Genomic DNA, 27584 nt, shown 5'->3' on the forward strand with positions numbered 1-27584 from the left:
GTTCAATTACGGTTTTGCGTGACTTAAAAATCATTAAGTGTTTTTCCTAACTCTGTTCTCTCTCCCTGATCCAACCCTGCCATGGTGCGTGGGGCAGGCCATCCTTGAATGGACCCAAGACGCTCAGAGAGCTGCATCCCTTAGCGTGGGTACCTCGGTCGAACGTACCAAATCCCAGAGGAGAGGGAGGGGGTGAGCAGCCCACAGAGAGGACCGAACGCCCTGCCTGGTGAGAACCAGGAAAGCCAAAGGCAGTCACCGAAAGCAGGCGCACCCTTCCCCCAGGAGGCCAGCAAGCACTGGGGCCGTCCGGCACAGCCAAGCCAGTCACACTGCCCGGGGCCTTGCCAGGCCTGTGTGCTCCCAGCCAGGTCCCTCCAGGCCCCCATGCATGACACAAGTCCACGGGGAGCCAACTCCACTTCCAGTTGACCCTCGAATCTCGGCGGGGGCGGGGGGGGCAAAGGTTGGGGTACAGGTGGAAGTAGGGAAGGGCCAAGGGCCAGGACCGCGCCTAATACCCAGGCCAGGCAGGACCCTGAGGCAGTGGAAACCCATAGGGAGGGGCAGGCCCAGGGGGATAGGGCGACTGAAGGGGGCCTGAGGGCTGGGGCTGCGTGGGGTACGGAGGTTTTCCTCCTGTTGAGAGGTAGGGGGGCTGTTGAGGATAACCAGGACCGGGGACCCGGCCCCCCGCCACGGGGTACCCAGGGCCGGAGGCACAAGTCGGGGCCACGGGATAGGCCGGCCGGGGCGGCGTGCTCCTCTGTGGGGACCAGGAGTAGCCCGCGGCAGCCCTGGGTCCTGGCTGGGCTGACGGGTACGGGGGACCCAAAGGACCGCTGTAGGCAAAAGAGGGCTGGGACACCACAGGGAACGGGGCCGGCGGGAGCGCCCCTTGGGCGGTGGGGCCCACGGGCAAGCCTGGAGAGGGGCTGTAGGGCAACGGGTAGGGAGGGGCCTCCGGAGCCTGCTGATCTTCGGCGACAGGGGGCGTCGCCTGGGGGCCCGGGAGAGAGGGGGGAGGCGGGCGGGGAGGAGGGGCGTCCCCAGCCAGCTCCAGGGAGGCCCTGGGCTTCCTCATCACATCCTGGAGCTTCTCCACGCGAACCCGGCGCAGATGGGACAGCATCCTCATGGAGGAGAAGTCCTCCAGAAACGTGTCCAAGGGCACCTCGCCCTCCAGGAACTTCTCAGCCATGGCCTGGAAGACATAAGCTCCAGTGGCAACAGGGGTCTGCCGGGATCGAGGCCACCTGAATACCCCTGGGTCAGAGGTCAGCTGCGGCCCTCCCACCCCAGCCAGGCTCAGGAGCTGCCTGTCTTGTCTGGCCCACCCCCCGCTCTGGGAATTTCTCTCTATGGCCCTTCTCACGGCTGATATATTATACAAGCGTGTGTTTACTTATTCTGTCTCCCTCACCAGGACATCAGCCCCCAGCGGGCGGGGACCGCCTGTCATGGCCACCGCCGTCCCCAGCCCGGCATCGCGCCAGGCTCACAGCACCTGCTACACGGGGTGCCGACTGGCCACGCGGACGCTGGCCCCCTGGTCACCAGCCCAGCCCAGGCGCTGTGGGACCTGGGAGCATCTTCCACCCAGAGCGTGGACATGTGGAGAGAGCCAGTCTGCCCACAGAGAGTGAAGAGAGGCCCAGAGGGAAGCAGAAGAGAGAGACCCAGCAGCCCCAGGAGTGGGGAGGGGCTGGGAGCCTGGCTTCAGCCCTGGAGGGCTCCTACTGCACTGCCCTCCCACCCAGGCCTGCCAGCTGCCCCGCAGCTGTGCTGTCTGTCGCCCATTTCTGCTTCAGCCAGTGATGTTGGGTTCCTGTTCTCTGCACCCCAAAGGGCCTCCGCTGGGACTCCGGTGGAGGTGCCATTCACCGCTGCCGTGACTAAAGCCCTGGCCCCACGCCCTGCGGACACTGGTGCTCAGGACCAGGGCTCCTGCTGCAGGGGCAGCTGTTCAAGGAAGAGGGGGTGTCAACAGCCATCTCACCTCAGACTCTTCTTCAATCTTCATGCTTTCTACCTGCAGAAGGTCCAGCAAGGCCCCTAGCTGCAGTGCTGAAGAAAATTTCTCTGGAAGGAAGGGCAGAAAGGTTGACATTTCAAAAGTGCCTCTGGATTCCGTGGTGGCGGCCAAGGTTTCTGCAAGGCTCTCTGAGGGTCCTGTGTGCTGGGGGCCCAGCCAACGCCCTGGGGTCCGCGGCAGAGCCCCTTTCGGTCGGTTCCCTTCCTGAGCAGAGAGGAGCTCAGCTGAGCCCCTCCACGCCAGCCCAGAAAGCAAGAGACCTCAGGCTTTGGAGCCCACCCCCCAACCCCCCAATCCTGTTCTTCCTCTCAGGGAGTTACTTCATCTGCCTGAGCGTGAAGTCCCCCACCTTCAGGACCAAGACAGCCCCTCACCTTCACAGACAGCAGGTTGGAACACAGAGAGCCCGGACCAGCTCCACAAATCACCAGAGCGGGGCTGGCTGAGTGGCCAGCAGCAGCCCAGGACACATGCTCTCTGGATTCAAATCCCAACTCCGCCTCTACGTAGCTGTGGAGCCCTAGCCACGTTCCTGCATCTCCGAGCCTCACTCCTCTCATCTATGACATGAGAATGACGACAGTACCTACCCTTAGATGGCTGTTAAAGCACTTAGCCAGGGCTGGGGACATGGTGACCCACAGTAACTGCTGGCCCCTTCCTGTCCTGGGGAGGGAGAGGGAATCTGCCCTTCCACGTGACTCCAGCAGCTCCCCCAGCCCCACCAGGAATGGGGACCCTGAGTGGACAGAGGCGCCCCCAGCGCACACTCCCGGGGCCGGTCGCTCACCCAGCTTTGCCTTCTGCTCCTGGCACCGCTCCACCAGCTTCCGGAGCTCCTGGTACTTGTCCGAGAGGTTCGAGCGGCTGATCTCCAGGGGACCCTGGAACTCCAGGTTCTGCTCGGCCAGGCTCCGGTTGGTGGCCAGTGCCATTTCCCGCTCCAGCTGCAGGTCCTGGACCTACAGAGCAGGACACTTAACCGTGAGACCCGCCACACCACCACTCAGCTCGCAGGGGGCTGGACCTGGGGTTTCCGGGACCCGTCACTCACCATGGCGGGGCCGGGCAACACTCAGCCCCCAACTAGAGTCAGACGGACCCAGGTTCCAACTCTAAGCAAAGCACTCCAAACCAGACACCTCACCGAATCCTTAACCCCACAGCCTACATGGTGGATGCATGCGAAGGGCCACGAGATGAGCGGGAGGAGACCCCCCCCACCCCCGTAGGCTGTGCAGAGCTCCAGGGAGGGGGGCAGAGAAAGTCAGAGCCTTCCTAGGAGGGAAGGGACCAAGTCCCAACCACCTGCCCCCCGGATTCAGAGTCAAAAGACCTCCTCTGAGGTGCACTGATGTGGCCCAGACCTGACCACAGGCCAGACACGCAACGAAGCCCCCAAATAAAGTTAGTGTGAGGAGTGAGAACGCCAGGGCCAGCCCGTGACACCGACTCCAGAGGGACCTGTCCCTGCCTCCTCCACAGGTGTGTCCTACAGAGAAGCTGCTCAGATGAGCTAACACAGAGGCCCCCAAGAACCTCAGGGGAGTCCCCAGGACCAGCTGAGGACTCCCACCAGCACAGGCAACCCATGGCCCCCGAGGCTCTGATGCCAACCTTTGCACCTGGATGTGCCCCACTGAAAGCACGCCCCCAAGCTGAGCAGCACTCTCCCCTCGTCCAGGTCCTTTATTGTCACCAGCCGGTGAGGCGGCAGCCTCGGGAACCCTTCCCAGACCTGCTCTCACCTGAAGCCCTGTCCATTTGTCAGGGAGTCCTCTTTACTGACAGGAGGGCAGAAAGTCAGACCCATACCCCTGAGGGAACGGGGACGCCAGCAGCACCAGTGGCACCAGCACCCACAGCAGGGCTCAGGGCACAGCTTGGCAAGACCAGCTTCCACGCGGGAGCCACTGGGCAGCTTCTCCACCACGGTTGGCACATGGCGAGCCAAGCCTGACTGGCTCGTCCCCAGTCAGATGCAGGAAGGCCATGGGCGTCCTGGAGGAGGGGGCTTCCGGGGGCTGCCATCCTGCCGGTCCCCGGCCACAGGGTCTCGAGCGCTGCGCTCTGTGGTGGGCCTGGAGCCTGCTCCCCCGCTCCAGACTGGAAAGAGAGACGCCACGGCTACCAGAGGTCATGGGGCCTGGCCACGGCCGCTCAGGTCTGCCCCCACTCCTGGGTTGTCTGCCTTGCTGTCACCAATACCCTCTGGAACCACTGAGCAAGCACCCTGACTCAGGGACGCCCGCACTGAGGAGTTCCAGTCTCACTTTCATCAGCCGGGAGAGATTTTCTTTTCTTATGTGTCTGACACAGAGCGGGGGGCCTGAAGCCCTCTGCTCAGCTGCCCCTGACAGGACCCCAGATCCTCAGTGGACATGTCCTCTGTATACCTCCACTGCCTTTTCCCTGGATCTTAACCAGTAAATCTATGCAGTGTCATCTTCCCCTAAACCTGGTCCTACCCGTTTCTGCCCCCTTTCCCCAGAGCCTCCCCCAAATCTTTCTCCATTAGGGGTTCACTAGGAAGCCCCTGATCAGTCAATAAGACAGTTCAAGCACCCCACCAGAAGACCCCAATATTCACACTCTTCCACATGGAGAGAGGTCCCCTACTCTTTTCTCTGAGCAAAGTCCACACCCCAAACTCAAAGAGCTCCCATCTCCCCTCACAATCCCATGGTGACTCAATTACCATCTTATAGCCCGTGCTAGGAACCTAGTCCAAGGGGTTTTGAAAGTCTAGGGAGCTTGCCCTCCTTCATTTTTCCCTTGTCATCAGCAAAAATGGAAACACATTCCAAAGGCCAACCAACGAGCTTGGCATTATTTGTGTCCGTGTCTCCCAAGCATCGGGGGCGGAGGCGGCAGCGTGCAGAGCCGCGGACAGGCTGGATCGTGGGCACGTCCAGCTCTGCGGCCACATCTGGTCACCTGACCTTTCCGACCTCGCAGGGGAGTCACGGGGTCAAGGCGCCGGAAAGGGCAGGGAGAGCCCTTTATAAAGTGTAAAGCTCTGCACGTTCAGAAGGGTTGTTTCATTCCCGTGAGGACCACGATTAGGAACTGAGATGGTTCGGTGTCTGTTATGATAGGGAAGGGATTAAACAGGAGATGAGCCTAATCCCAGCCCCAGAACGGCTCCTCCTGCAGACGCAGGGCCAGACCAGGCGGTTGGGGAAAGGCGGTTACAAAACGGTACCAGTGCTTTTAGAAACCACCTCCAAATCCAGGCTGGAGCAACAGTGTGGGGGCTCCTGGGGCATGCGGGTCCCGGAAGGCACCAGGCGCCAGAGCTGGCGCGGGGGGGCCCTGGACTTCCTGGCACTGCACACCCGGAACTCCCAGAGGGCCCAGGAACTAGACTGAGACCCAGGGGCTCCTCTGCCTGGCCAGGGTGAAGGCCACAGAACAGGCAGATAAACTCGGCCCAAACCCCCAACAAGCCAGTGTCCTTAAGAAGGGCCTCAGGGCTGGGACGAATTGGGAGACTGGGACTGACGTATACACACCACTATGTATAAAATAGATAACTAGGGGCTTTCCTGGTGGCGCAGTGGTTGAGAGTCCGCCTGCCGATGCAGGGGACACGGGTTCGTGCCCCGGTCCAGAAAGATCCCACATGTCCGCGGCTGGGCCCGTGAGCCATGGCCGCTGAGCCTGCGCGTCCGGAGCCTGTGCTCCGCAACGGGAGAGGCCGCAACGGTGAGAGGCCCGCGTACCGCAAAAAAAAAAAAAAAAAAGATAACTAATGAGAACCTACTGTATATCACACGGAATTCTGCTCAATGCTTTGTGGTGACCTAAACGGGAAGGAAATCCAAAAAAGATGGGATATATGTGTATGTAGAGCTGATTCACTTTGCTGTATAGCAGAAACTAACACAACATTGTAAAGCATTGTAAAAACTATACTCCAATAAAAATTAATAAAATTAAATTAAAAAAGAAGGGCCTCAGTCCCATCTGCTATCCTTGGCCCCATGACAGCCCTCCTCTACCTCAGGGAAGTCTTGGGCCAGCCGCTCGATGGCCGCCGGGTCATTCTGCATCTCCTCCAGCTCCTCCAGGGTCTTGTCTTTCAGGGTCTCCATCTTTCCCTGGGAGCACAGAATGACATTGAAGTGAGGAACGGACTGCTCAGGGGGAAGGGACCCCCAAGCCCATATTCATCGTCTGTCAAAGGACCAACTGGAGTTTCCCAACGATGCCTCCAGTCCACGGGGAGGACCAAGGAGGGTCAGAGTCCAGCCCCCCAACCACCCCCGTCCCCAGGGAGACCGAGAAGCTGCTCCTCCACCCAGACCATGAACAGCGGGCTGCATGGAGGCACTGGGCAGTCAGAGGCAAAACCATGATTCCTGGCAGTGCCAGATGAAGCTCCCCAAGGAGCAGACAGGAGAGGCAGGAGGAGGGAGGCTGACAGCCAGGGACAGAGACTAAACTTGGCCCAAGGCCGCCTGTGAGCCCTGATGCCAGCACACACTCTGGGAGGTGTCCACTTCTGCCTGAACCCTAAATACACCCACCCTCCACATGGGGGCTTTGCTGGCTTTAACATCACAGGCTCAGGAGCCTCCCTGCCGGTTATGTTTAGCACCAACCACCTTGGGTTCCCCTCAAGCATTCTCTGCAACAGCCATCCACTCCACGTGCCAGAAAAACAGACTGTCAGGACTTCCCTGGTGGCGCAGTGGTTAAGAATCCGCCTGCCAAGGCAGGGGACACGGGTTCGAACCCTGGTCCGGGAAGATCCCACATGCTGCGGAGCAACTAAGCCCGCGCGCCACAACCACTGAGCCTGCGCACCTAGAGCCCGTGCTCCGCGACAAGAGAAGCCACGGCAATGAGAATCCTGCGCACCGCAACAAAGAGTAGCCCCCGCTCGCCACAACTAGAGAAAGGCCCACGCGCAGCAATGAAGACCCGATGCCGCCAAAAATAAATAAATTTATTTTTATAAAACCAGACTGTCACATGCGTGCCCTTGTCAGAGAAGGACAAAAAAATCACCACCAAGTTGGCCCTACAGCCACCAGAAGGAAAAGAAATCGACCGACCTGAATGGGACGCCTGCTTTGACAGAAGACCTGGTTTCAGCGGTCCTCTCCCTGTCGCTCTGCCCAGAGGAACATCAACTGATGTCTGTGTGACACAGGGGTCACAAGCAGGCCCCAGGATGGAGCCCCAGCGAGAAGAGGAAGCACCAGGACTCACTTCCCTCCTGCTGACAGGATCCTCCCCTTTCATCTGTTTTTATCTTTTCCAGATGTGCGCCTTATAGTCCTCATTTCCCATCACAGAGGCTCCGTCAATCTTCCGAAGATGCCAACACTACGGAGACCCAGAGCCCCCACCCCTGGCGCCAGGGCTCAGCGGGATTGACGACTGGGCCGAGGGGCCACCATGGAATCGAGGCCCAGGGTTATGACTGTGCAGCCAGAGGTGAGCTCCAGGCCTGCTTCCTCGTCTGGACTAGGAAGGGAAGGCATCTCCCAGGGTGGCAGAAAGATAAAGGAGAAACCAATAAACAGAGACCACACGACCCCATTTGTCAGGAAGGTCCGGGTTTACCCCTCATGTCCCGGTGTAGCTATAAAAGGTGCCCCTTTTCACGCTCAAAAGTGTCCCAGGACTTCCCTGGTGGTCCAGTGGTTAAGACTCCTCGCTTCCACTGCTGGGGGTGTGAGTTCAATCTCTGGTTGGGGAACTAAGATCCCACCTACCACACAGCATGGCCAAAAAATAAAAAGTGTCCTGGTTTAGACAACAAATTCCATGGTCACCCTACTGATAAAGAGCTACCCAAACAGGGCCACCCCCACTTTCTGTTACCTACTGAGGGCTGAATGTCGCCCCCCAACCTCCAAGACAAGGAATGCCAGGCTTCGATGGGCACCTAAACCTGGGGGGACACTCGCTGAGAATGCAGGCGCCCCGGCCCCACCCTCAGAGCCCTGTGTCGTAGGCCAGAGTCGGGCCCAGAAATCCAGAAGCTCTCCCAGAGACGCTGATGCAGCTGATCCGGGGCCAGATTCTGAGAAAGACGACAGCTCGTTGCTAGTCATGTGAAATGGAGGCCACTGGTTACGGAGCATCGGCAGCGTGAGTTATACACGCGCTGTCTCTCCTACTTCTGCGAGGGGGCAGCACCGTCCCACTGGCAGGTGGGGATCAGAAAGGTTACAAATGGCAGAGTCAAAATTCTGCACTCTGTCTACACCTCACTCTGCTGCTCCCAAAACCCTTGGGCTAAAGGTTGGGTCAGAGGCACAGCAGACCGCAGGGGCCTGGGGAAGGAGCAGAAATGGGGAGGCCCACCCTATTACACTGCAAACCCAGCGAGTCCACCACGAGTTGGACACGCAGGAGGAACGGAGAAACATTCTGAAGATCTGGAACATCAGGGGCCTGGACTCGATCAGACTCACCTCATCTGAGTCCTGGGCCCTGCCACTTGCCATTGTGGGGTCCTGCACAGTGGACCCACCCTGAGCCTCAGCCTCCTCATCTGTAAAATGGGTTCGTGCCACGGTCGACACAGGCAAAGCTCTGGCCAGCGTGAGGCCTAGCCTAGAACAATGCTGGCAAAAGGCTCCAACACCACAGAAGTCACTGATTTGTTACTGAGGCCTCCAACACAGCCCAAACTTGCTGGGCCTCAACGGCACCCATCCTGGCTCCACCCAGCGCGGGATCTGCCACAGAAGGGTGTCTGCTCCTTCCCACAGTCAGGGCTGAGCAGCTGGCTGGCCACACACAAACGGCACCGTCAACAGTGCCATCCGCGAGGGCCCCGGGAGGTCCAGACGTGCCCACCACACACCCAGTGGGAGAGCCCCACGTAGAGCCGCAGTTCCCCAGAACGGGCCCCAACTCTCCCCAACCATTTACCACATCCATGCTCGATGAGACCACCTTTAAGGCGGCGCGGCCTCAAGAGCCAATGGCACACCTTTTGGTCTCAGGACACCTGTCACTCCTAACATTACGGAGGACCCCAAAGAGTTTTCATTTCTGTGGATTTTAGCTATTGATATATGTATCGAAATTCAAAGTGACAGATTTTTAAAACACAATATGAAAGCGCACACACTAGCCATCAGAAGGATGTCGTGTCGTGAACCCTCTGAAAACTCCCCTTGTACTCATTTGAGAAAGAGAGTAAAAAGGAAAATAACGTCTTAGGTTGTGGAAACTGTTCTGACCTCATAGGTGGCCAGACAGGGTCTCAGAGATACGCCCCCAGGGGTCCCTGGAACATACTTTGAGAACCACTGGCCTAGATGTTAGGAGAATGGACTCTGGAGCCAGACTGCCTGGATTTGAAGCCTGGTTCTGCCACTTACTAGGTGTGTTATTTAATCTGTTTGTGCCTCAGTTTCTCCACCTGTAAAACGGCAGTACCTGGAACGCAGTGAGCACTACGTAGGTCTTTGCCATTACCAGGACCCTCAAACCCACGTTACACGGTGAGTCTCGCTATTATCCAACCTCACAGACGAGGCCCTGAGAGGTGCCCAAGGTCACCAGGCCAGGAATTGGCAGTGCCTTAACTAGTCCAGGAAGCTTCTCACCTTCCTTCCTCCCTTCCTTTCTTTCCAGTTTTATTGAGATATAATTGACACACAGCACTGTATAAGTTTAAGGTGTACAGCATAATGATTTGACTTACACACTCATGAAATGATGACCATCCATCACCTCCTACAGATATAAAATTTTAAAAATAGGAAAAAAATTTTTGTGTGTGATGAGAACTCTTAGGATTTTCTCTCAACAACTTTCATATATAACATACAGTGCTTATTATACTTATGTTGCCTCTATTATAAATTACATTTTTATAAGTAAAAATCTATAAAATTGTTATAAATTATATTTATCATGATCTATTTATCATCCCTAGTACTTACTTATCTTATAATGGGAAGTCTGTGCTTTGTGTCTGCCTTCATTCAATTCCCCCTCCCCCACCCCCTGCCTCTAGTAACCACGAATCTCTTTTTCTATGAGTTTATTTGTATGTTTGTTTGTTTTTGAATATAACTGACCTACAACACTGTTAGTCCTATTACACAACATAGTAATTCATTTCCGTGCATTTCAAAAAGATCAACAGGGTAAGTCTAGTTACACTCAGTCACCATACAAAGATATTACTTAGTTATTGACTATATTCCCCACACTGTACATCTGATACTCGTTGACTCATTTATTTTGCAACTGCAAGTCTGTACCTCTTAGTCTCCCTCACCTATTTCTCTCCTCCCCGCAACACACCCCCGCCTCTGGTAACCACCTGTTTGTTCTCCGTATCTATGTCTCTGTTTCTGTTTTGCTATGCCTGTTCATTTGTTTTTTAGATTCCACACATAAGTGAAATCATACAGTACTTGTCTTTCTCTGCCTGACTTATTTCACTCTGCATAATAATTTAACTAATTTAATTTTTAATGCAGTTTTCCTTTTTACTGAGCTACCTGTGTCCAGCTAGCTTAGCATCTGTCATCCTCTTGCCCCTTCCTCTCTGAGGGCACTCAGGCGGGTGTAGCCTCATCTGACAGAGGAAAAGCAGAGACCCCGGAGAGGAAGGGATTTGTCAACGAGTCCCTGCAGAGGCAGGATGAGAATCGGGGGCTCAATCCCCCTGCGCCGTTTCTACCAAGTCTCCGCCAGGACCCCACACGCACTACCCTTCAGGTGCCTACGGCCTGACATTGAGCGCCACCACGTGAGGCCACCACAGTGTCCAGACTGACCAGCAGAACGTGGGGGCTACAGTCTGGAGAGGGCAGCCAAAGCTCTGCCACCTGCACAGGGAGATCCACACGATGAGCACACCCGCCATGTCAGGCTTCGAGCAGACCAGGAGAGCCACGCTGCATGCCGGCCGTGGCAGGGAGAGGCCGAGGCAGGGAGAGGCCAAGGGGGTCTACGCTGGGCCTCTCAGCCCAGAAGGCCCAGGGAGCTCATCTGACTGCACAGGAGGTGCTGATGTAGGACCCACCCTGCAGCCCCCTGAGGGGCCTGGCTTCCGCTTCCCAGACGGGCTTGCCTTCACAAGCCACTTCCCCCTCGCCCCCGCAAAAGGGAAATGTTTTGATTAAAGTCACCAAAAAAAACCTCTTTATAAAACTTTCAAGTATTTTCCAACATACTGAACTGTTGTACTAATGGGGCTGACCAAAGGGCAGTGCTGATGCCTCTGTGTGTCCCGTGTGCACGCTCATCCTTCTTGAACTTGTAGTGCACGTGGGTGTCCGCAGGTGAGCCTGTGAAGACAAAGCTGCCAAGCCTTCCCCCTGGGCCTGAGAGTCCCAGGTCACACAAAGTCCCTGATGTTGCTGAAACCTGTGTGAGGCTGCTGCTTCCACAAGGACAGGAGCAGAGGCAAGGATGTAACTCATCGAAGTCTGGTAATAAGTCACTGTAGATATTTAGCAAGAAAGGAGGTTTTCCTGTGTTCAATAAAGAACGGTGGCCAATCAAGAAATAAATAAGCAAGGGAGCACCCCAGGTGATTCCAGGGTGTCCTGAAGCGTGTGACCCCCTGTACCACTACACACGGCCCCCTGAGATGCCTTCCCCTCCAACCACCGGCCCAAATGATAGCGGTCCTCTGCCAGCTGAAGCCCCACACCTGGCTCTGTTTGATGGCTTTAAACTTCTCGTGGTGGGACTTCCCTGGTGGTCCAGTGGTTAAGAGTCGGTCTTGCAATGCAGGGGAGGACAGCTCGATCCCTGGTCCGGGAACTAAGATCCCACATGCTGCGGGGCAACTAAGCCCGTGCACCACAATGAAAGATCCCACGAGCCGCAACGAAGACCCGACACAGCCAAAAAATAAATAAATACATAAATATTTTTTTTAAAAAAAAGAAGGAAGAAAAGAAACGAACTGTTGCTTAGAAAAAAATAAACTCCTCGCGGCAAAAATCCCTGAAACATCTACCTGGTGATCTGGACAATCATGTGTCTTTTAGACAGCGAGAACTCACCCCAAAAGGGCAAGGAATGAAACCCACAGCTCCGCTAATTAGACCACGATCTCCCTGGATCAGGCCCCCTGGCCAGGGAAGAGGATTCCATTCTGCTGGTATGCGCCAAAGCCTTGAACCTGGCATTCCTCACCCTTCGGGGATGACTATCTCTGCCATTCCCTGATTGGGAAAGAGCGCTACTCTCAAATACAGAAAGAAGAAAGACCATCTCAGCCCTGTGGTCATAAAAAGCCTCTCTCCTGTGTCAATTCCCTTTCATTGCAGACTTCAAAGCAGGCCATGCATGTTTGAAATGCCTCAAGAACTTCAGGTATGAAATACCTTCATTTCATGCAGGTCATTAGAATGAACTCTCGAGGTCAGCCTGCATATTCCGAAGTCCTCTACTACTGGAAGCGGACCTCTTTCCATATAGCGAGTTTTCAGGTGAAATGTACTCGGCCATAGTGGGATGTGGGCTGTAGTGCTTTTCTTCTTATTCCACCTTTTCTGGTTTCTAACTCAACATCCCTCTCAATTCTACGATGCCCATTTCACAGTTGGTGAAATTAAGGTAGAGTAGCATGTAACTTGCCTATGGAGACAAGTGAGGGGACACCAGAGCTAGGAGCCCTGACCCGGCCACTGCTCCTTCCACCAGGCTCTGCCCACCCAGCCGCCTCCACTCACACCGCTCCACGAGAGGCTGCTGGCATGTGGAAGAGCCACCCGTCCCCATTTCTTCTGGAATAGGTGTGCTCAGGATCCCGCACCCAAATGTGCCCCACTCAATTTTCCTTACTTGTCAAATGGGACCCTGATGGTCCCACAGCTCAAAGCCCTCTTTGCAAACTCTCCCATTAATTTATATAATCAGCCTAGTAAGTAAAGTGAACACAGGGCATAATCACCCCTACTTCAGAGATGAAATGAAAGCCAGAGAGAAACAGTAAGGGTATTGCCCAAGGTCCTATAAACGGCTGTATTGCCCAAGGTCCTACAAACTGTTGGGGTCGAACGACCGGAGGCCAGTGTCCCTTCCTATCTCCGGTATTTTGATTTCACAAACGACACAGGGGAGCGATGAGGGTAGAGTTTAGTTATAAGGTCATCCAAGATGCAGAGATTACAAGCCCGTGCAAGTCACGGATCACCTGGGCCCTCCTCGGTGCCTGCCTCCCGGGTGGAGGAGGCTCACATCTGTGCCCGCTGACAACATCTCAGGCCCGAGGAGCGGGCAAGTTCCATCTTACAAGATTTATCACAGCACTGTCCACCCCTGGAAGTTACCGGTGCCTTTCTTTCAGAAGTTCACAGACATCACCTGATCCTGGGTCACCCAAGGATGAGGCCTGAGGCTGAGAGCAACAAGCACTTCTCATAATTTGAAAAACAGGTTGGGGGGCTGGGGGCGGTGAGAACAGGACAATATTCTGCCCAAGGCCCAGAAAGCAGGTGCCCCCAAAGTCTGGGCATCTGTTGCCGTCAGTGTTCTGCTTCTGGATCATCCAAGGTGGCAGAAAAAAATCCAAACCAGAGCTTCTAAAAGTGGCCACGACCACCAGGGATGCCACCAAGTATAGAGAACTGGGGGGTTACTGCGAAGCTATTTAGGGACGCAGAGTCCATACACTTTTGTTTCTGGAGGCCTGACAAGTCCAACGACCTTAGCCCTGGGCACTCAGGCCCTGAGCTAGATCTCCTCCCAGTTACCACGGTGCCCAGGAGGATGATAGGTACTTCTCGGGTGGTACCCGAGGTCTGCCCCAGGGGAGAAGAGTTGAAGTGAGGAGAGGCAAGCCCCTTGAAGGCAAGGAGAATTCTCGTTCACCTTTGTATTTCCAGGGCCCGGCAGAGGCCGGCACACAGATAGCGCAGGGTAATGCTTGCAGAAAAACAGCCAGAGGCAGGGAGAGAACGAGGCAGTCAGCTGGTGGGCGAGACACAGGGACATGAGGATGGGGCTGCTTCTACTGTTTCAGCCTTCATTCATTTCTTCCTGCTTCACTGAATAAACATTTAATGAGCAATTACTATATACCAAGAACAGGACAAGGCCCCAGATAAAGGGAGGAAGGATAAATAGGAGCAGAGGGATGGAAATAAATATTTACTGACTTCTGACTATGTGCCAGACACAGCCTTATGTAAAAACTGATGCTAGCTCTCTAGGAACTCAGTCTGGTTTCAAAAAATGAAACACTTCACAACAAATCATGGTGAATCCAGGTGAGAGTAGAGTGAGAAGTGGGGAGGGGGTCAGCTCTGAGGGCTGGGGGCGTGAGAAGCCCACAGGTCCTCATCGCTGGAGCCATTCGTGCTGGGACAGGAATCAGAAGGTCGGGGGCAGGTGACAGCCGGGCTGTCGTGGGAGCTACTGCAGATGCTCAAGGCCAGAGATGGGGTGAGGACAGCTGAGAAGGGGAGGCAGCTGCACGGCATGCACAGGTATAGAGACGACAGCTCCCACTCTAAGGAGATGAGACCGGGACGAGGTGGGAAACGAGCAGGTGTTAACCTGCGTTCCCTCCACCAAGAAGAGAAAATGCATCACCGTTTCCTCACCAACAACCCCTGGGAAAAAAACTTGCTTTTCTTTTTTTTTTATTTTATTAATTTTTACTGGCGTATAGTTGCTTTACAATGTTGTTAGTTTCTGCTGTACAGCAAAGCGAATCAGTTATACGTAGACACATATCCCCTCTTTTTGAGATTACCCTCCCATTTCCTTTTCTTTTCCTTTCCTTCTTTCCTTCTTTCTCTTCGTCTTTCTTTTCTTTCTTCCTTCCTTCCTACCTTTCTTTTGTCTCCTCTGCAGCTTTCACCTCCACAGAGGTCACAAACCCAGATGCCTACACAGGCCAGGCAGGCATGTCAGACACCGTGTCTCCTGAAAGCACGGGCTCCAGCCCAGCTCAGGCACCTCCTGCAGGTTGGAGGGGGGGTCCAGCGTTGCCAGACCTGCCGGGTCTCCAAGGGAGGCTAGAAATCCAGATCCCTGCGACATCGCCCCACTTTTACATTTCAGTAACCAATTCAAAGTTGTAACAAACACAGGGTGGGCTGTGGTTTGTCACCTGAAATCAACACCATACCCTCCATGAGAGACACATGCGAGGAGGAGAGATTCTACAGGAGGGGTGGGGGGAGGGGGGAGGTGACAGACATTTCTCAGGTGTCCTGGAGCCCACCTTCTGTCACAGAGCACTGTGCGGGGCCTGACATAGCTAGAGCAGCGCCAGCCAGAACCAAGGAGGCAGTTTCCAGGTGCAGCCCCTGGGCCTCGGGAAGCCACACGCCGCTGGGAGGGGACGCGAAGTCTCCAGCCACCGGCCCCTGCTGCTTGCGTCTCTTGGCCTCGACTTCTTTCCACTACCCTATCTTGACGAAATCGAGCTCCACATACCTCGGACACGGCGAACACGATCTAGTGGAAGATAGGCCCAGAGGCGACTACTCTACCCCTAGTGGATCCAGGCCAGAGCCGTGCCATTCCTCACCACTCCCCAAGGGGGAGGCTGCAGAATGTCCCGGCGGGGAGAGGATGCTGGCGAGCGCTCACCTCAGGACAGCCCCCCAGATCTGACCTCAACAGGTGGAAAAGAAAGCAAGGTACTGACGGCTCTTGCTCAACAGGGATCTACCCTGGGACTGTTCAGCTCAACAACAAATAGTTTCAACTGATATCAGATCCTATGCAAGGATAAACTCAGAAAAAAAAAAAGAAGAAGAAAGTAAAGACTGAAAGCAAAATGCAGCATTTTCTAAGTGTGAGGGTGCTCAGATCAGAGTTAAGGTGTGCCAGTCCTAGAGATGGCTTGCAGCACCCCTTGTCCCTTGCTTCTGCCTAAACAATTAGCGCCAGCTCCCTCCTGGCTGGGTGCAGAGTAGAAACGCACAGAATTTGAGGACTGACGCCCTGGGTTTGCGTTTTGGCTCCTCAGCTTTTTAGCTGTGTGACCTTGATCAAGTCCCTTAACTTCAGTTTCCTCATCAGGAAAATGGGCACCATGATGATAATCCCACCTTGGGGATCGCATGTGTGCCTGGGACGAGCAAACGGCCTTGAGAGAGCTTTGCAAGCTCCTGCGCCCTAAACAAGTATTAATTATTCTGCCTCCTGGAGGGGGGGGCAATCCGATGATTAGAGGCGACTCCTGACACCCCCGGGGCTCAATATTGAGTCAAGCAAAATGACCGCTACCTCTGAACCATGACACAGAACTGTGACTGAGCCAGGCGCTTCCATTTTCCTGACTCCACCAGGAGCTAAAGCACTGGCTCCAGTTACTCCCCTCCTCTCAGTTACCAGCCAACCTTTCCTTGCCAGCTACTTCAAGCCTGAAATCACACTGCAAGGAGAGTTGCAAAGGCCTTTGGTTTCTTATAAGTTTCCCACGTCTCCCTACGGTAGCATAAGAAGCTGTTACCATAGCAACCTGCACAGTTCAATCTGCACATGTTATACGGAACTGGCCCCATCCCACCTCTCTTGTCAGAAACACCTGTGGTTGCCTCAGAAACCTTTCTAAGCCTGCTGCGTAATGAGGAAATACGTGTTGACCTGATCTATTTTTCTCTTCCCAGGATGATTCCAGCCACACAATCAAGTAACCAGGCCTTCAGTCACCTAACTTCCCACAGGAGTTGATAAAAGCAAACCAACCATCATGCGCTTCTCACCTGGCCCAAAACACCGTCGAATTAACCTGCCCCAACAATCTGAAAAGTCGGTGCGTATGCTCCAGAAGGGAGACTTCTTTAGTTTTCATTCTTTCTAAGGAATTTCTGGGGTTGGGAGTCGGAGCTCCCTCCATAGCCCCCAATGCTGAACAGTTAAGACAGTGTGAAAAGCAGTGGAAAGAGTTCAGGGCTTGAGAGTCCAATATTCTGGATTCAAACCCCAGCTTGACCTTTTACTAGCTACATGACCTTGGGCAAGTTATTCAGCCTCCTAATTCTGCTTCTGATTGGCAGAATGGGACTATCTCTACCAACCTCATGGGCTGGTTATGAGGACTTAACAAGAAATAAACATGAAACCTTCTGGAGGTGCTAGGAAAACCACCAAGCAAGCGCTAGGTAGCATCAATTCATACATTCTCACACCTTTATAAAACTTACTGTTGTAAAATGCTGCCTGACAACCCTGCCAGGCACCCAGTTAGGCTCGTGGGGGAGGACTCTGAAAGAGCAGGTCCCAGAGGGAAGCAGAGGGTGTGGCTTTCTGAAACGGGCTCCAGACCAATCTGAACAAAGGTCCACAAATATAAAGGGGGCCCATCTACAGGAGGGATGTACAATCTCTCAGGACAAGGTTTTTGGAAGGAAAGTATCATCTTTACATTGATATTTACATGAGTGAATCCTCCTTGCGTTCACTGAATAACTCCGTCTGACACCTCTTTTCCCAGAGGCAGGCCCCCAGGTGAGAAGACCCAGGAATGATGAGCTGTTTACTGGGCCAAGTGCAGGGGGCACTCCCATCAAACTAGACTTTTTTCTCCTCAAACTAGACTCCCCTCCCAACCTCCACTTCCATCAGCATCCTCCAGCTTCTCACCCTAACTTCTAACTCTCCAGGCCATCTTCCTCACCTCTGATGTCCACCACCAGGTTTTATCTAGTCGTTGTTCCAATGTCTTTTAGATGCATTCATCCCGGCCCTTCCACAAACTCCAAATGGGTCTTCCCACCTCTAATATGCCAGGCACCTCTGGATTCATTTTCTTTAAAACACTGCTTCCAACTCCCTCCAACCTTCCCTGAAGCTAGCCATCTCTTCCCTCCCTCCCTCCCTCCCTCTTCTGCTTATCTCCCCCCACACTGACCCTCCAGCTGGGAGCCATCTAAGCACAGCCTGCCATGCTGTCAGGACGTGCCGCCACCATCCTCTTTTCCCACTTGCCTGGTGTGCTCACTCCTGTTGTTTTCCGAAACTTTTTCAAACCCCCAGCGCACGGAACAGATCACAGAGGTCATGCTCTGGGCGAAGGGGTAGGGGAAGAGCCCTACTCTCCCTTGACCTCAGTCTTCCCCTTGACCTCAAGGGGGCCCCCGAGGCACCTTGCCAGAAGGCAGCTGGAAAATCACTGCCCTAACCCCTCACCCCTGCTAATCCCAACACTCCCCGCCCCACCCCCTGCCCAAGCCCCCCTCCTCCAGCAGTGATGCCTCACCAGCAGGGCAAAGGGGGAGGGAAGGAGGGCTCTGCGTAGTAAATGCTACGTGTACTCACAGAGTACAGGGCAGGACGAGTCTTTGGGAGACGAAGCAAGAAAGGGCAGAGGCAGCTTAGTTAACCTCTCCATACGTCGGTCTCGTCACTAACAGAGGACTTTTACAAGGATGAAATGAGTTAGTGCCCAGGAAGTCTAATGCCCGGCTCTCAGGCTGGGCTCAATAAAGGGTCATGATTCTCATCACCATGGCTAAGCTCACACACTCAGCCCATTCCTACCTCTGCAACTCAAGCCCCTCCCACGTGGACACTAAGGAGAGAAAACTTAAGATTCCTCCAGAGAGCACATCAGTCAACAGAGCGACAGAACTCAGATGGCTGGATATAACTATGATCAACAGCATTCAGCTTCAATCAAGACGATGGCCAAGAAACAGGTCATCTAACAAGCAGCCTGTTCCTGAAACTTCCTGACAGTAAAGCACAACCCAGCCCCTTAGAGAAGCATCCTCGTTGTCCGGTCCCTGGCTCTGACTTGAAAAGAAAACCATCCTCAGCTTCTTCCCACTGAACTTCCATCTGTTTCTCCTCCGTCCCAACTGTTGAGGTGACTCAGAAGGGATCTCACACTGCAGCTGTCAGTCCTCCACCCCACCCCACACTTTCTAATCCGCAGATCAAGCTGACCACATAGGTTCAACCATCCTTAAGGAAGGATCAAGATTAAGGTCAAGCCAAAGACACACGCAGGACAAATAACAGGAGTCTGTACGGGGTCACTCAAGCGTGTCTGTTCAAAGTCCGAGATGATGAGACACTATTTTCTAGCTGATCTGGGGCCATCCTAGGCTAGTATAAAGTGGGGCAGCTCCGGACCCTACCCCTGCCAGCGATGCCTGACCCTACGAACTTCTGGCTCCAGCAGAGGCAGGCAGGTGTGTTGGGGGCAACAGTGTAGCCACAGAAAAAGAGAAACCAGGCCTGAGCCTCCTCAGATCTACTCTGGATTCAGGCAGGAATCTATACAAAGGCTATCGTCAAACAGGCTAGAGGTGGCAATGCCGCACCAGCGGCCGCACTCAGCTCTGGACTCGTTTCCATCCTGGTGCAGAACGTCCACCACAAGCCAGCCTCCCCAGCAGCTGCCTGCCTGGTTCTAGCAGACTCAGCCCTCTCCAGCCCTCTTCCACATCCCCCAGTAATCTCCAGAGAACGCAGTCGATCAGAGCTCTTGCACCCTGCTGGAAACTTTTTTTAAAAAACCCCAGTGTTTGGGACTTCACTGGCGGTCCAGTGGTTAAGAATCCACCTTCCAATGCAGGGGACACGGGTCCAATTCCTGGTCGGGGAACTAAGATCCCACATGCCACCGGGCAACCAAGCCCACGCACCGCAACTGAGCTCACATGCCTCAACTACAGAGCCTATGTGCTCTGGAGCCCACGCACCACAACTAAAGAGGAGCCCGCGCGCCCCAACAAAGAGCCCATGCTGCAACGAAAGATCCCGCGTGCTGCAACTAAGACCTGGTGAAGCCAAAAAACAAAAACAAACAAACAAAAAAAAAAAAAACCAGTGTTTAGGATCATGTTCAAAATCTTGTCCTCCTTGGCCTGGCCTACAAGGCCCTGTACCAGCAGACCCCGAGCCTCTCCTTCCAGCTAGACCTCTCTCCTCTCCCCCATAGGCTGCAGACTTCATCCTGACTCTCTGTTCTACCTATTCCCAGAACAAACAACATGCTTCCAATCACCTGACAAGTATTCCACATCTATAAAGATCAATACAACAAGGATCCTGCCCTCTGGGAGTTCCCAGCTCTGCTGCCCTGCCTTTGCTCTTACAATTCCCTCTGCCTAAAATTTCTTTCCTACACCTTCTCTAATTTGAAAATGCCTGCTGATCCTTCACCGTCAGCTCTCTGGGAAGCACTCCTTGCTCCTTCTCCCAAAGACTTCGTCCTGCCCTCCCATTGTGCCCTGTAAGTACCACACAGCAATTACTACCTAGGAATCAGCATGTTTCTCCAGCAAGACTGGGAGCTCCCCAAGGGCCCAGTGCATGTCTCACTCATGTCTGCATCCCGAGGTCAATGCCTAGCACACGCAAGGTGCTCAGCAAGTGCTGACTGCACGGGAACCTCCACTTTTTGGCAAACTTAGAGGAACAGGGACCAGATTTACTCTCCTGCCTCAAACAACTACAAACGAAAAAAGATAAACGAAACAACAGTTTTCAGACGCTGGATATCTGGCAGCAGAGGACGGGTTCCTGGGTGGCAGCAGGGGACGGGAGCAGGGAGCAAATGAGGTGAGCTCTACAATTGCCCCAACTTACTGTCTAGAGAGAGTTTTCAGGCCATGGCACAAGGAGGGGGTACCCAAGGCAGAGCCTGACAGTCTCCCCAAGTTGGGAAGAGAGAGTTGGGAATCTAGGGAGGCCAAGGTAGCCAGAGTTCACAGGGTCAAATACCAGAGAGGAGAGAGCTACACCGTGAACTCTGGAAATCTGCAGGGAGTCCCCCTCCAGTTTTCTTCTGAGTGTTTACAGTACTGGTCAGGATTACAGGGGACAATCCTTGGGCCTCAAACTGAGCCAAGACTAATCTGTGTCCCCACTCACCAGAGTGGAAATACCTCCTAACTCACAGGACATCAGTAGAGCACTGAAAAGGGTAGTGCCTTGGTGGTGGGTAAAATTAACCCTGGTCTAAAGGCTGGTCTGGTCCCAGCTAACAAAGCTTAACAGTGAGTGAGGCATCAAAGGATCAAACTGTTTCCAAGTAACTTAACAGTGTCCCAAAACAATGCCAAGAATATTTATAAAAATGTAAAAATATTCAACACCCAACAGGGTAAAATTCACAACATCTGACATCCAATCAAAAATTACCAGACATACGAAGAAGCAAGAAAATATGATCCATAATGAGGAAAAAAATCAATCAGTAAAACAGACTCAAAAATACAGATAAGAAAATTAGCAGACAAGGACACTAAAATGGTTACTACAACCATATTCCATATATTCAAGATGCTAAAGAAGATTGAGAATGTTAAGTTGAGACATAGAAAATATAAAAAAGACCCAAATCAAACTTCTAGAAATGGAAACTACAAATGTCTGAGATAAAAAGTATACCAGATGGAAATAACCAGATTAGACACTAAAGAAGAAAAGATCAGTGAACTTAAATACAGAGCAATAGAAACTACGCAAAACAAACCACAAATTTAAAAAAAAAAAAAAAAAAGATGGGGGAAAAAATAAATTGAGAATCAGAGAGCTGTGGAGCAACTTTAGGCATCCTAAAATACATGTAACTGGAGTCCCCAAAGAAGAGAGAGAGAAGAGAATAGAGAAAATATCTGACAAATTACTAGCTGAAAAGTTTTCAAATTTGATGAAAGTTTTAAACCCACAGATCCAAAAACTCAATTAACCCAAGCACAAGAAATATGAAAACTACGCCAGGGCACATCATAATTAAATTGTTTAAAACCAGTAATAAAAGAAAAGTAGCCATAAGGAAAAAAGACACATAAGAATAGAAGAAGAAAAAAAATAAGAACAACAGCAGATTACTCATAGAACAATGTAAGACAGAAGACACTGGAACCACATCTTAGAATGCTGAAAGAAAAAGAACTGATTTAGAGTTCTATATTCAGGAAAAATATCTTTCAAAAACAAAGACAAAATAAAGACTTTCTCAGACATCCAAAAGCTAAAAGAATTCATTACCAACAGACCAGAAGAATAAGAAATGTTTTTTTAAAGTCCTCAATCCAGAAGGAATGTAAAACGAAGTGGAAATCTGGATCTACAGAGAGGAATAAAGAGCACTGGAAATGATAAACTGTAATATATATTAAAAAGTAAATATAAAAGAGCTTTTCCTTTCTTTTTAACCTCTTTACAAAATAATTCACTGTTTAAAGCAAAAACAGTAATAATGTATTGCAGGATTTATAACACACATAGAAGTGAAACGTGTGACAACAACAGCATAAAAGCCAGGAGGGAGGAAATGAGAGTATACTATTGTTAGTGTAAAGTGCTGTACAAGATCACTTGATGATAGACTGTGACAGGTTAAAGATGCATACTATGTGGGAGGGAGATGCAAGAGGGAAGAGATATGGGGATATATATATATACATATAGCAGATTCACTTTGTTATACAGCAGAAACTAACACACCATTGTAAAGCAATTATACTCCAATAAAGACGTTAAAAGAAAAAGAATTCCTCTCCTGCCTGAAGTGATCAAGAATAGCAGCCGATATTATATAATAGATAATTTTAATTAAAAATGCTTTATTGCTAAAAAAATGCTAACCATCATCTGAGCCTTCAGTGAGTCATAATCTTTTGCAGTAGTAACATCAAAAATCACTGATCACAGATCACCATGACAAATATAATAAAAATGGAAAACTTTGAAATATTGCGAGAACTACTGAAATGTGACACAGAGACATGAAGTGAGTGAGCAAATGCTGTTGGAAAAGTGGTGCCAACAGATTTGTTTGATGTGGGATTGCCACAGACCTCTAATTTATTAAAAAAAAAAAACACAGTATCTGCAAAGTGCAATAAAGTGAAGCGCAATAAAGTGAAGGAAAAAAAAAGATGTGCACTACAAATCTTAAAGCAACCACTCTTTTTCTTTTTCTTTTCTTTTTATTTATTTATTTTTTTGGCTGCACACAGCTTGCCAGATCTTAGTTCCCCGTCCAGGGATTGAACCCAAGTCACAGCAGTGAAAGTGCCGAGTCCTAACCACTGGACCACCAGGGAATTCCCAAGCAACCACTTAAAAAAAAAAAAAAAAAAACAGTTACAGTTACAGCTAATAAACTAACAAAGGAAATAAAATGGAATCATAAAAACAGCTCAGTCCCAGGGAGGTCAGGAAAAAAGGGACATGGGAAGAAAGAACATGGAACAGATTGAAAACAAGGAGCAAGATGATAAAGTTAAACCCAGCTAGAGTCGTTAACCCTTCAGATGCAAACCTGGGTAGGAGACGTAACCTGGGCCCCGGATGCAAGAAGATCCCCCATACACTGCGCTCTAGAGCAGAGATGGAGCCCACCAGGGCCCAGCGCCCAGCACCCCATGTGTCTCAGATTCAAGGCCTGCCCCTCAGGCACTGCACCCCACCGAGGAACCTCTGACAGGATGTCTACCCAACAAGTAGATTCAGAGCACATCTTGGACTCAGAGCACAGCTGTCAGAGGGAATTGCAAAGGAAACAGCCCAAGTGACACGCTCATGTTAAATTAAAACATATTACCTGGAGCAAGACGGTGGAGTAGAAGGACCTTGAGAGTTAAACCCAACTACACTAATAATCACATTAAATGTAAATGGTCTAAACATCCCAATTAAAAGGCAGAATTTTTAAGACTGGATTTCACAAAATGCAAAACTCATCTATATGCTGCCTACAAGAAACCCACCTTAAAAATAAAGACCAAATAGTCCAAAAGTAAATAGATGTAAAGAGATATACCGCACTAATTTTTTTAAATCCCTATCAATTTAATTGTGGTAAAACATACATAAAATTTACCATTTTAAACATTTTAAGTGTACAGTTTTGTGACATTAAACACTTTCACACTGTTGTACAACCATCACCACCATCTACCTCCAGAACTTTTTCATTATCCCAGACTGAAACTTTGTACCCATTAAACATTAACTTGCATTCCTCCCTTCCCCCAGCCTTGGGCAACCATCACTCTTCCTGTCTCTATAAATTTAACTACTCTAGGAACCTCATATAAGAGGAATCATGCAATGTTTATGCTTTTGTGACTGATTTGTTTCACTTAGCATTATTTCTTCAAGTTTCATCCATGTTGTTAAAAATTTCCTTCCTTTTTAAAGCTGAATAATATTCTATTGTATGCATGTATCACATTTTGTTTATCCATTCATCTGTCAGTGGACCCTTGGGTTGCTTCTACCTTTTGGTTATTGTGAATAATGCTGCCAGAAACATTGGTGTTCAAATATATGTTTGAGTCTCTGCTTATACTTCTTTAGGGTATATACCCAGAATTGGAATTGCTAGATCATACGGTAATTCTATCTTTAATTTTTTGAGGAATTGCCATACTGTTTTCCACAGCGGCTGCACACTTTACATTCCCACCAGTAATATAAATAAGGGTTCCAATTTCTCCACATCTTTGCCAATACCTCTGGTGTTCTTTGGTTTTTTTTTAACAAGAGTTATTCTAATGGGTGTGAAGTGGTATTTCATTGTCATTTGGGCTCACATTTCCCTAATGACTAGTGATGTTGAGTATCTTCTTGTGCTTACTGGCCATCTGTATACCTTCTTTGGAGAAATGTCTATTCAAGTCCTTTGCCCACTTTAATCAGGTTGTTTGTATTTTCATTGTTGTAGGAATTCTTCAAATATTCTGGATATCGATCCATTAGCACTAAATTTTTTTTAAGTTGGATTGGCTATATTAAAACAAGACAAAGTAGATTTCAGAGCAAAGAACACTATCAGGGATTAAAAGGGTCATTTCATGATAAAGGAGGTCAATTCATCAAAAGAACATAACACCCCAAAATGTTTATATATGGAACAGTAAATTAAAACGGTTCAAAGCATACAAAGTACATCCTCTGTTTACAAAGAAATTAAATTAGAAATCAATGTTCACTGGACAGAGGAAGAATAAAGTAACAGCATAATGCTGACTTTGCCTCTTTCACTACTTCTAATTCTGCCCAGGAGGGAGCAGATAAATTAGCAGTACTTAACATGTCTTCAAGGCTAGGCATAACTGACCTGGTTTATCTGTTTGGCTTCCATGGTTCAGTGTCCCCTCTCCTCCCCTGTCTGGCCCATCCTAAGCCCCAGGGACTCCACTTGTCAGCCCCAGCTAAATCACAATAAACAAAGCTGTTTGGTATTTGCTCAAGCCTTTGAAATAAACCAGTGAAAGGGGAGAGAAATGCAGTGGAGGAAACACCTGCTAAATAAACATGCCTTTAAAGCTCCCAAAACCTCACAGACCTTTGCCTTTACAGAGATCTCTCTGTCAAGGGGCAACTATCCAGGAATGAACTGGAACCTTCTGAAAACTCCAGACTCTGAGGAGAAGCTAAAAGAATTTCCGAACAGAGATCCAATCGGATTAAAACAAGGTCTTTGCTGACCTGATTAGGTCAGTCTGGAAAAACCCTACTAGGACCGGCCAACAGTGTTCAAGAGATGATTCATACAGCTAGCTACCCCAATGCCCTTTTAACGGCAGATTAGCAAATTACACAGCAATAAGCAAAAAAATAACAAGAAGCCTTAGAAATAATTTCACTTCCAAGCTCAGCAAATCTACAAACTCCTTAAGGCAGTGCTTCCCAAACTTGCCTTACAGTAAGAATCACCCAGTGCAAGTATTAAAAATACAAACTCCTGGGCTTCCCTGGTGGCGCAGTGGTTGGGAGCCCGCCTGCCGATGCAGGGGACGCGGGTTCGTGCCCCGGTCCAGCAAGATCCCACATGCCGTGGAGCAGCTGGGCCCGTGGGCCATGGCTGCTGGGCCTGTGCGTCCGGAGCCTGTGCTCCGCGGCGGGAGAGGCCACAGCGGTAAGAGGCCCGCGTACCGCAAAAAAAAAAAAACACACACAAACTCCTGGGTCTCTCTCCAGAATCTAAGCAAGAATATCCAGAGGTGAGGCTCTGTATCTCTAACTAGCATCACAGATGATTCTTAACATCCAGCAAATACATTAGCTTGGAAATAAGACTGATGGGTTAAAAATCCCAACTTGGCCATTTACTGGCTGTAGCACCCTACCTAACATCTCTACTATCCACTTACTTCATCTGCAAAATGGGCTCATTACCTACCTTGAGTGTTCCCAGAATCCAGTATGTTCACAAAGCCCCCAGAACACTGCCAATAGCACATGGCAGCCAAGCAAGAAATCAGACATTTTGCTACCTTAAAAACAAACAAACAAACAACAACAACAAAACACAGCCATCAGAAGCAGCCCAGATGAAATCTACAAAGAAAAATTTCTACCTAACAGAAACTACAAAGGCACCAAGCCAGATTTCTCAGATAATCTAGGAAAAAAGCTTTTCTGGACATTATGACTGCCAAGAACTCTCACTTCAGGGTCCAGTATTTCACTCCAAGTCCTCACTCCCATCCAGAACCAGAGTTCAGGCCTGTCCAGGGTCGCAGCTTTGGACAATAGCCAAAGAAAGTCTTTCCTTTCCAAATCCCTTGGTCACCACCACTTCCAGCTCTAGGGCTGACAGTCACAGCCTGACAGTCAGGTGGCAGCATCTTGGGTACAGCAGTAGGAAATGGGACTCCTGGGTAAGAGGCAGGGAGCCAATGAAGAGGGTGGAAAAGGCCTGAGTCAGCAACAGTACTACTGGGATATTGCCGAAGTGAAGGGAAGTGAGTTTTTGAAGTTTCCAGAGCTAAGAGTGGACGTTCCCAAGGGTGAGTGAGCCCAGACATTGTGTGGCTGAGAAAGCACTGACTAGTCTCAGGGACTGAAACCCTGAGGTGTGTAGTCAACTCTGCCAGTAACACACACACACACACACACACCACACACACACACACACCACTGCTCTCTAAATTCAGGAGGAACCAGGCACACACTGGAGATTCACAAACACCAATGACCTTTGTACCCAGCAGGCCCATAAATAAGGAGTGGTCAGTGATGCTGGGCAGCCCAAGTCCGGGTCCAGAATAAAGGATAAGAACAGAATCAAGGCTGAAAAGCCACAACCTCACTGCCCTGGAGAAGGGGCATAGCCCTGAGAGTTAAAAGACCAGAGCGTCCCTCAGACCCCATTCTGCCGCTGGACTCCCTCTGGCAAGTCAAACCCCATTCTTAGGCTTCTTTCCCCGCCTATACAATGGGCAAACTGGCTCTAACGTCACCAAATGTGTGACCAGCAGGACGCTCAAGTAGGGGGTGGAGGGTGAAAGGTGGCGGTGAGGGGGTGGGGTGCTGGAGGCGCGACCTGCGCAGGGAGCTCGGGCAATGCCTCCCTCCTTCCCGCCCTCCCCCTGCTAGGGGCAGGGGCGCCGGCCCTCCGCTGGAGTCACGCGCCCCTCGCGCCCAATCACCAGCCTCTGCCAAAGTGAGGCGGGCAGGCGGAGGCGCGCCGGGAGCAACTGCCAGCGCCGCCCCCATCCCCGTCCTTGCCCCTCCCCGGGCCCCTCTCACCTACCCCTGCCGCCGCAGTCGCCGCCACCGCCGTCGCGGGTTAAATCGGAGCCGGAGCCCACACTTCCGGGGTCCACGAGGCCCGCCCCCTCCCGCCGGATGTGACCCCCCCTCCAACGTCCGGGCGCTGGGAGGTGGG

The 27584-nt window shown here is 51.3% G+C and overlaps 1 protein-coding gene across 2 annotated transcripts; it reads right to left on the bottom strand.

The window, feature by feature from the left end:
• VPS37C (VPS37C subunit of ESCRT-I) lies at window positions 1-27584 on the bottom strand. 2 transcript variants are annotated; one of them, XM_029209001.1, is made up of 5 exons: window positions 27450-27584; window positions 6040-6138; window positions 2826-2997; window positions 2000-2082; window positions 1-1204 (listed from the first exon to the last, which is right to left on the bottom strand). In XM_029209001.1, exons 2-5 carry the CDS (start codon window positions 6130-6132, stop codon window positions 515-517), a joined length of 1038 nt encoding a protein of 345 aa, XP_029064834.1. In that variant the 5' UTR covers window positions 6133-6138; window positions 27450-27584; the 3' UTR covers window positions 1-514. The 2 variants fall into 2 exon arrangements, with proteins under 2 accessions (XP_029064834.1, XP_029064833.1); XM_029209000.1 differs by lacking the exon at window positions 27450-27584 and adding an exon at window positions 26363-26526.

The sequence above is a fragment of the Monodon monoceros genome, unplaced genomic scaffold (genome assembly GCF_005190385.1).
Source record: "Monodon monoceros isolate NGI ecotype Baffin Bay Population unplaced genomic scaffold, NGI_Narwhal_1 Super_Scaffold_7, whole genome shotgun sequence".
NCBI classification, from domain to species: Eukaryota; Metazoa; Chordata; class Mammalia; order Artiodactyla; family Monodontidae; genus Monodon; species Monodon monoceros.

Excerpts from the sequence above, each read along its gene's own strand:
- VPS37C (XM_029209000.1), bottom strand. The coding sequence starts at position 26,401 with ATGGGAGTGAGGACTTGGAGTGAAATACTGGACCCTGAA. Across the intron at positions 2,998-6,039 it reads TGGCCCAAGACTTCCCTGAG|GTCCAGGACCTGCAGCTGGA; the intron begins GTAGAGGAGGGC and ends CCTGCTCTGTAG. Across the intron at positions 1,205-1,999 it reads AGATTGAAGAAGAGTCTGAG|GCCATGGCTGAGAAGTTCCT; the intron begins GTGAGATGGCTG and ends TATGTCTTCCAG.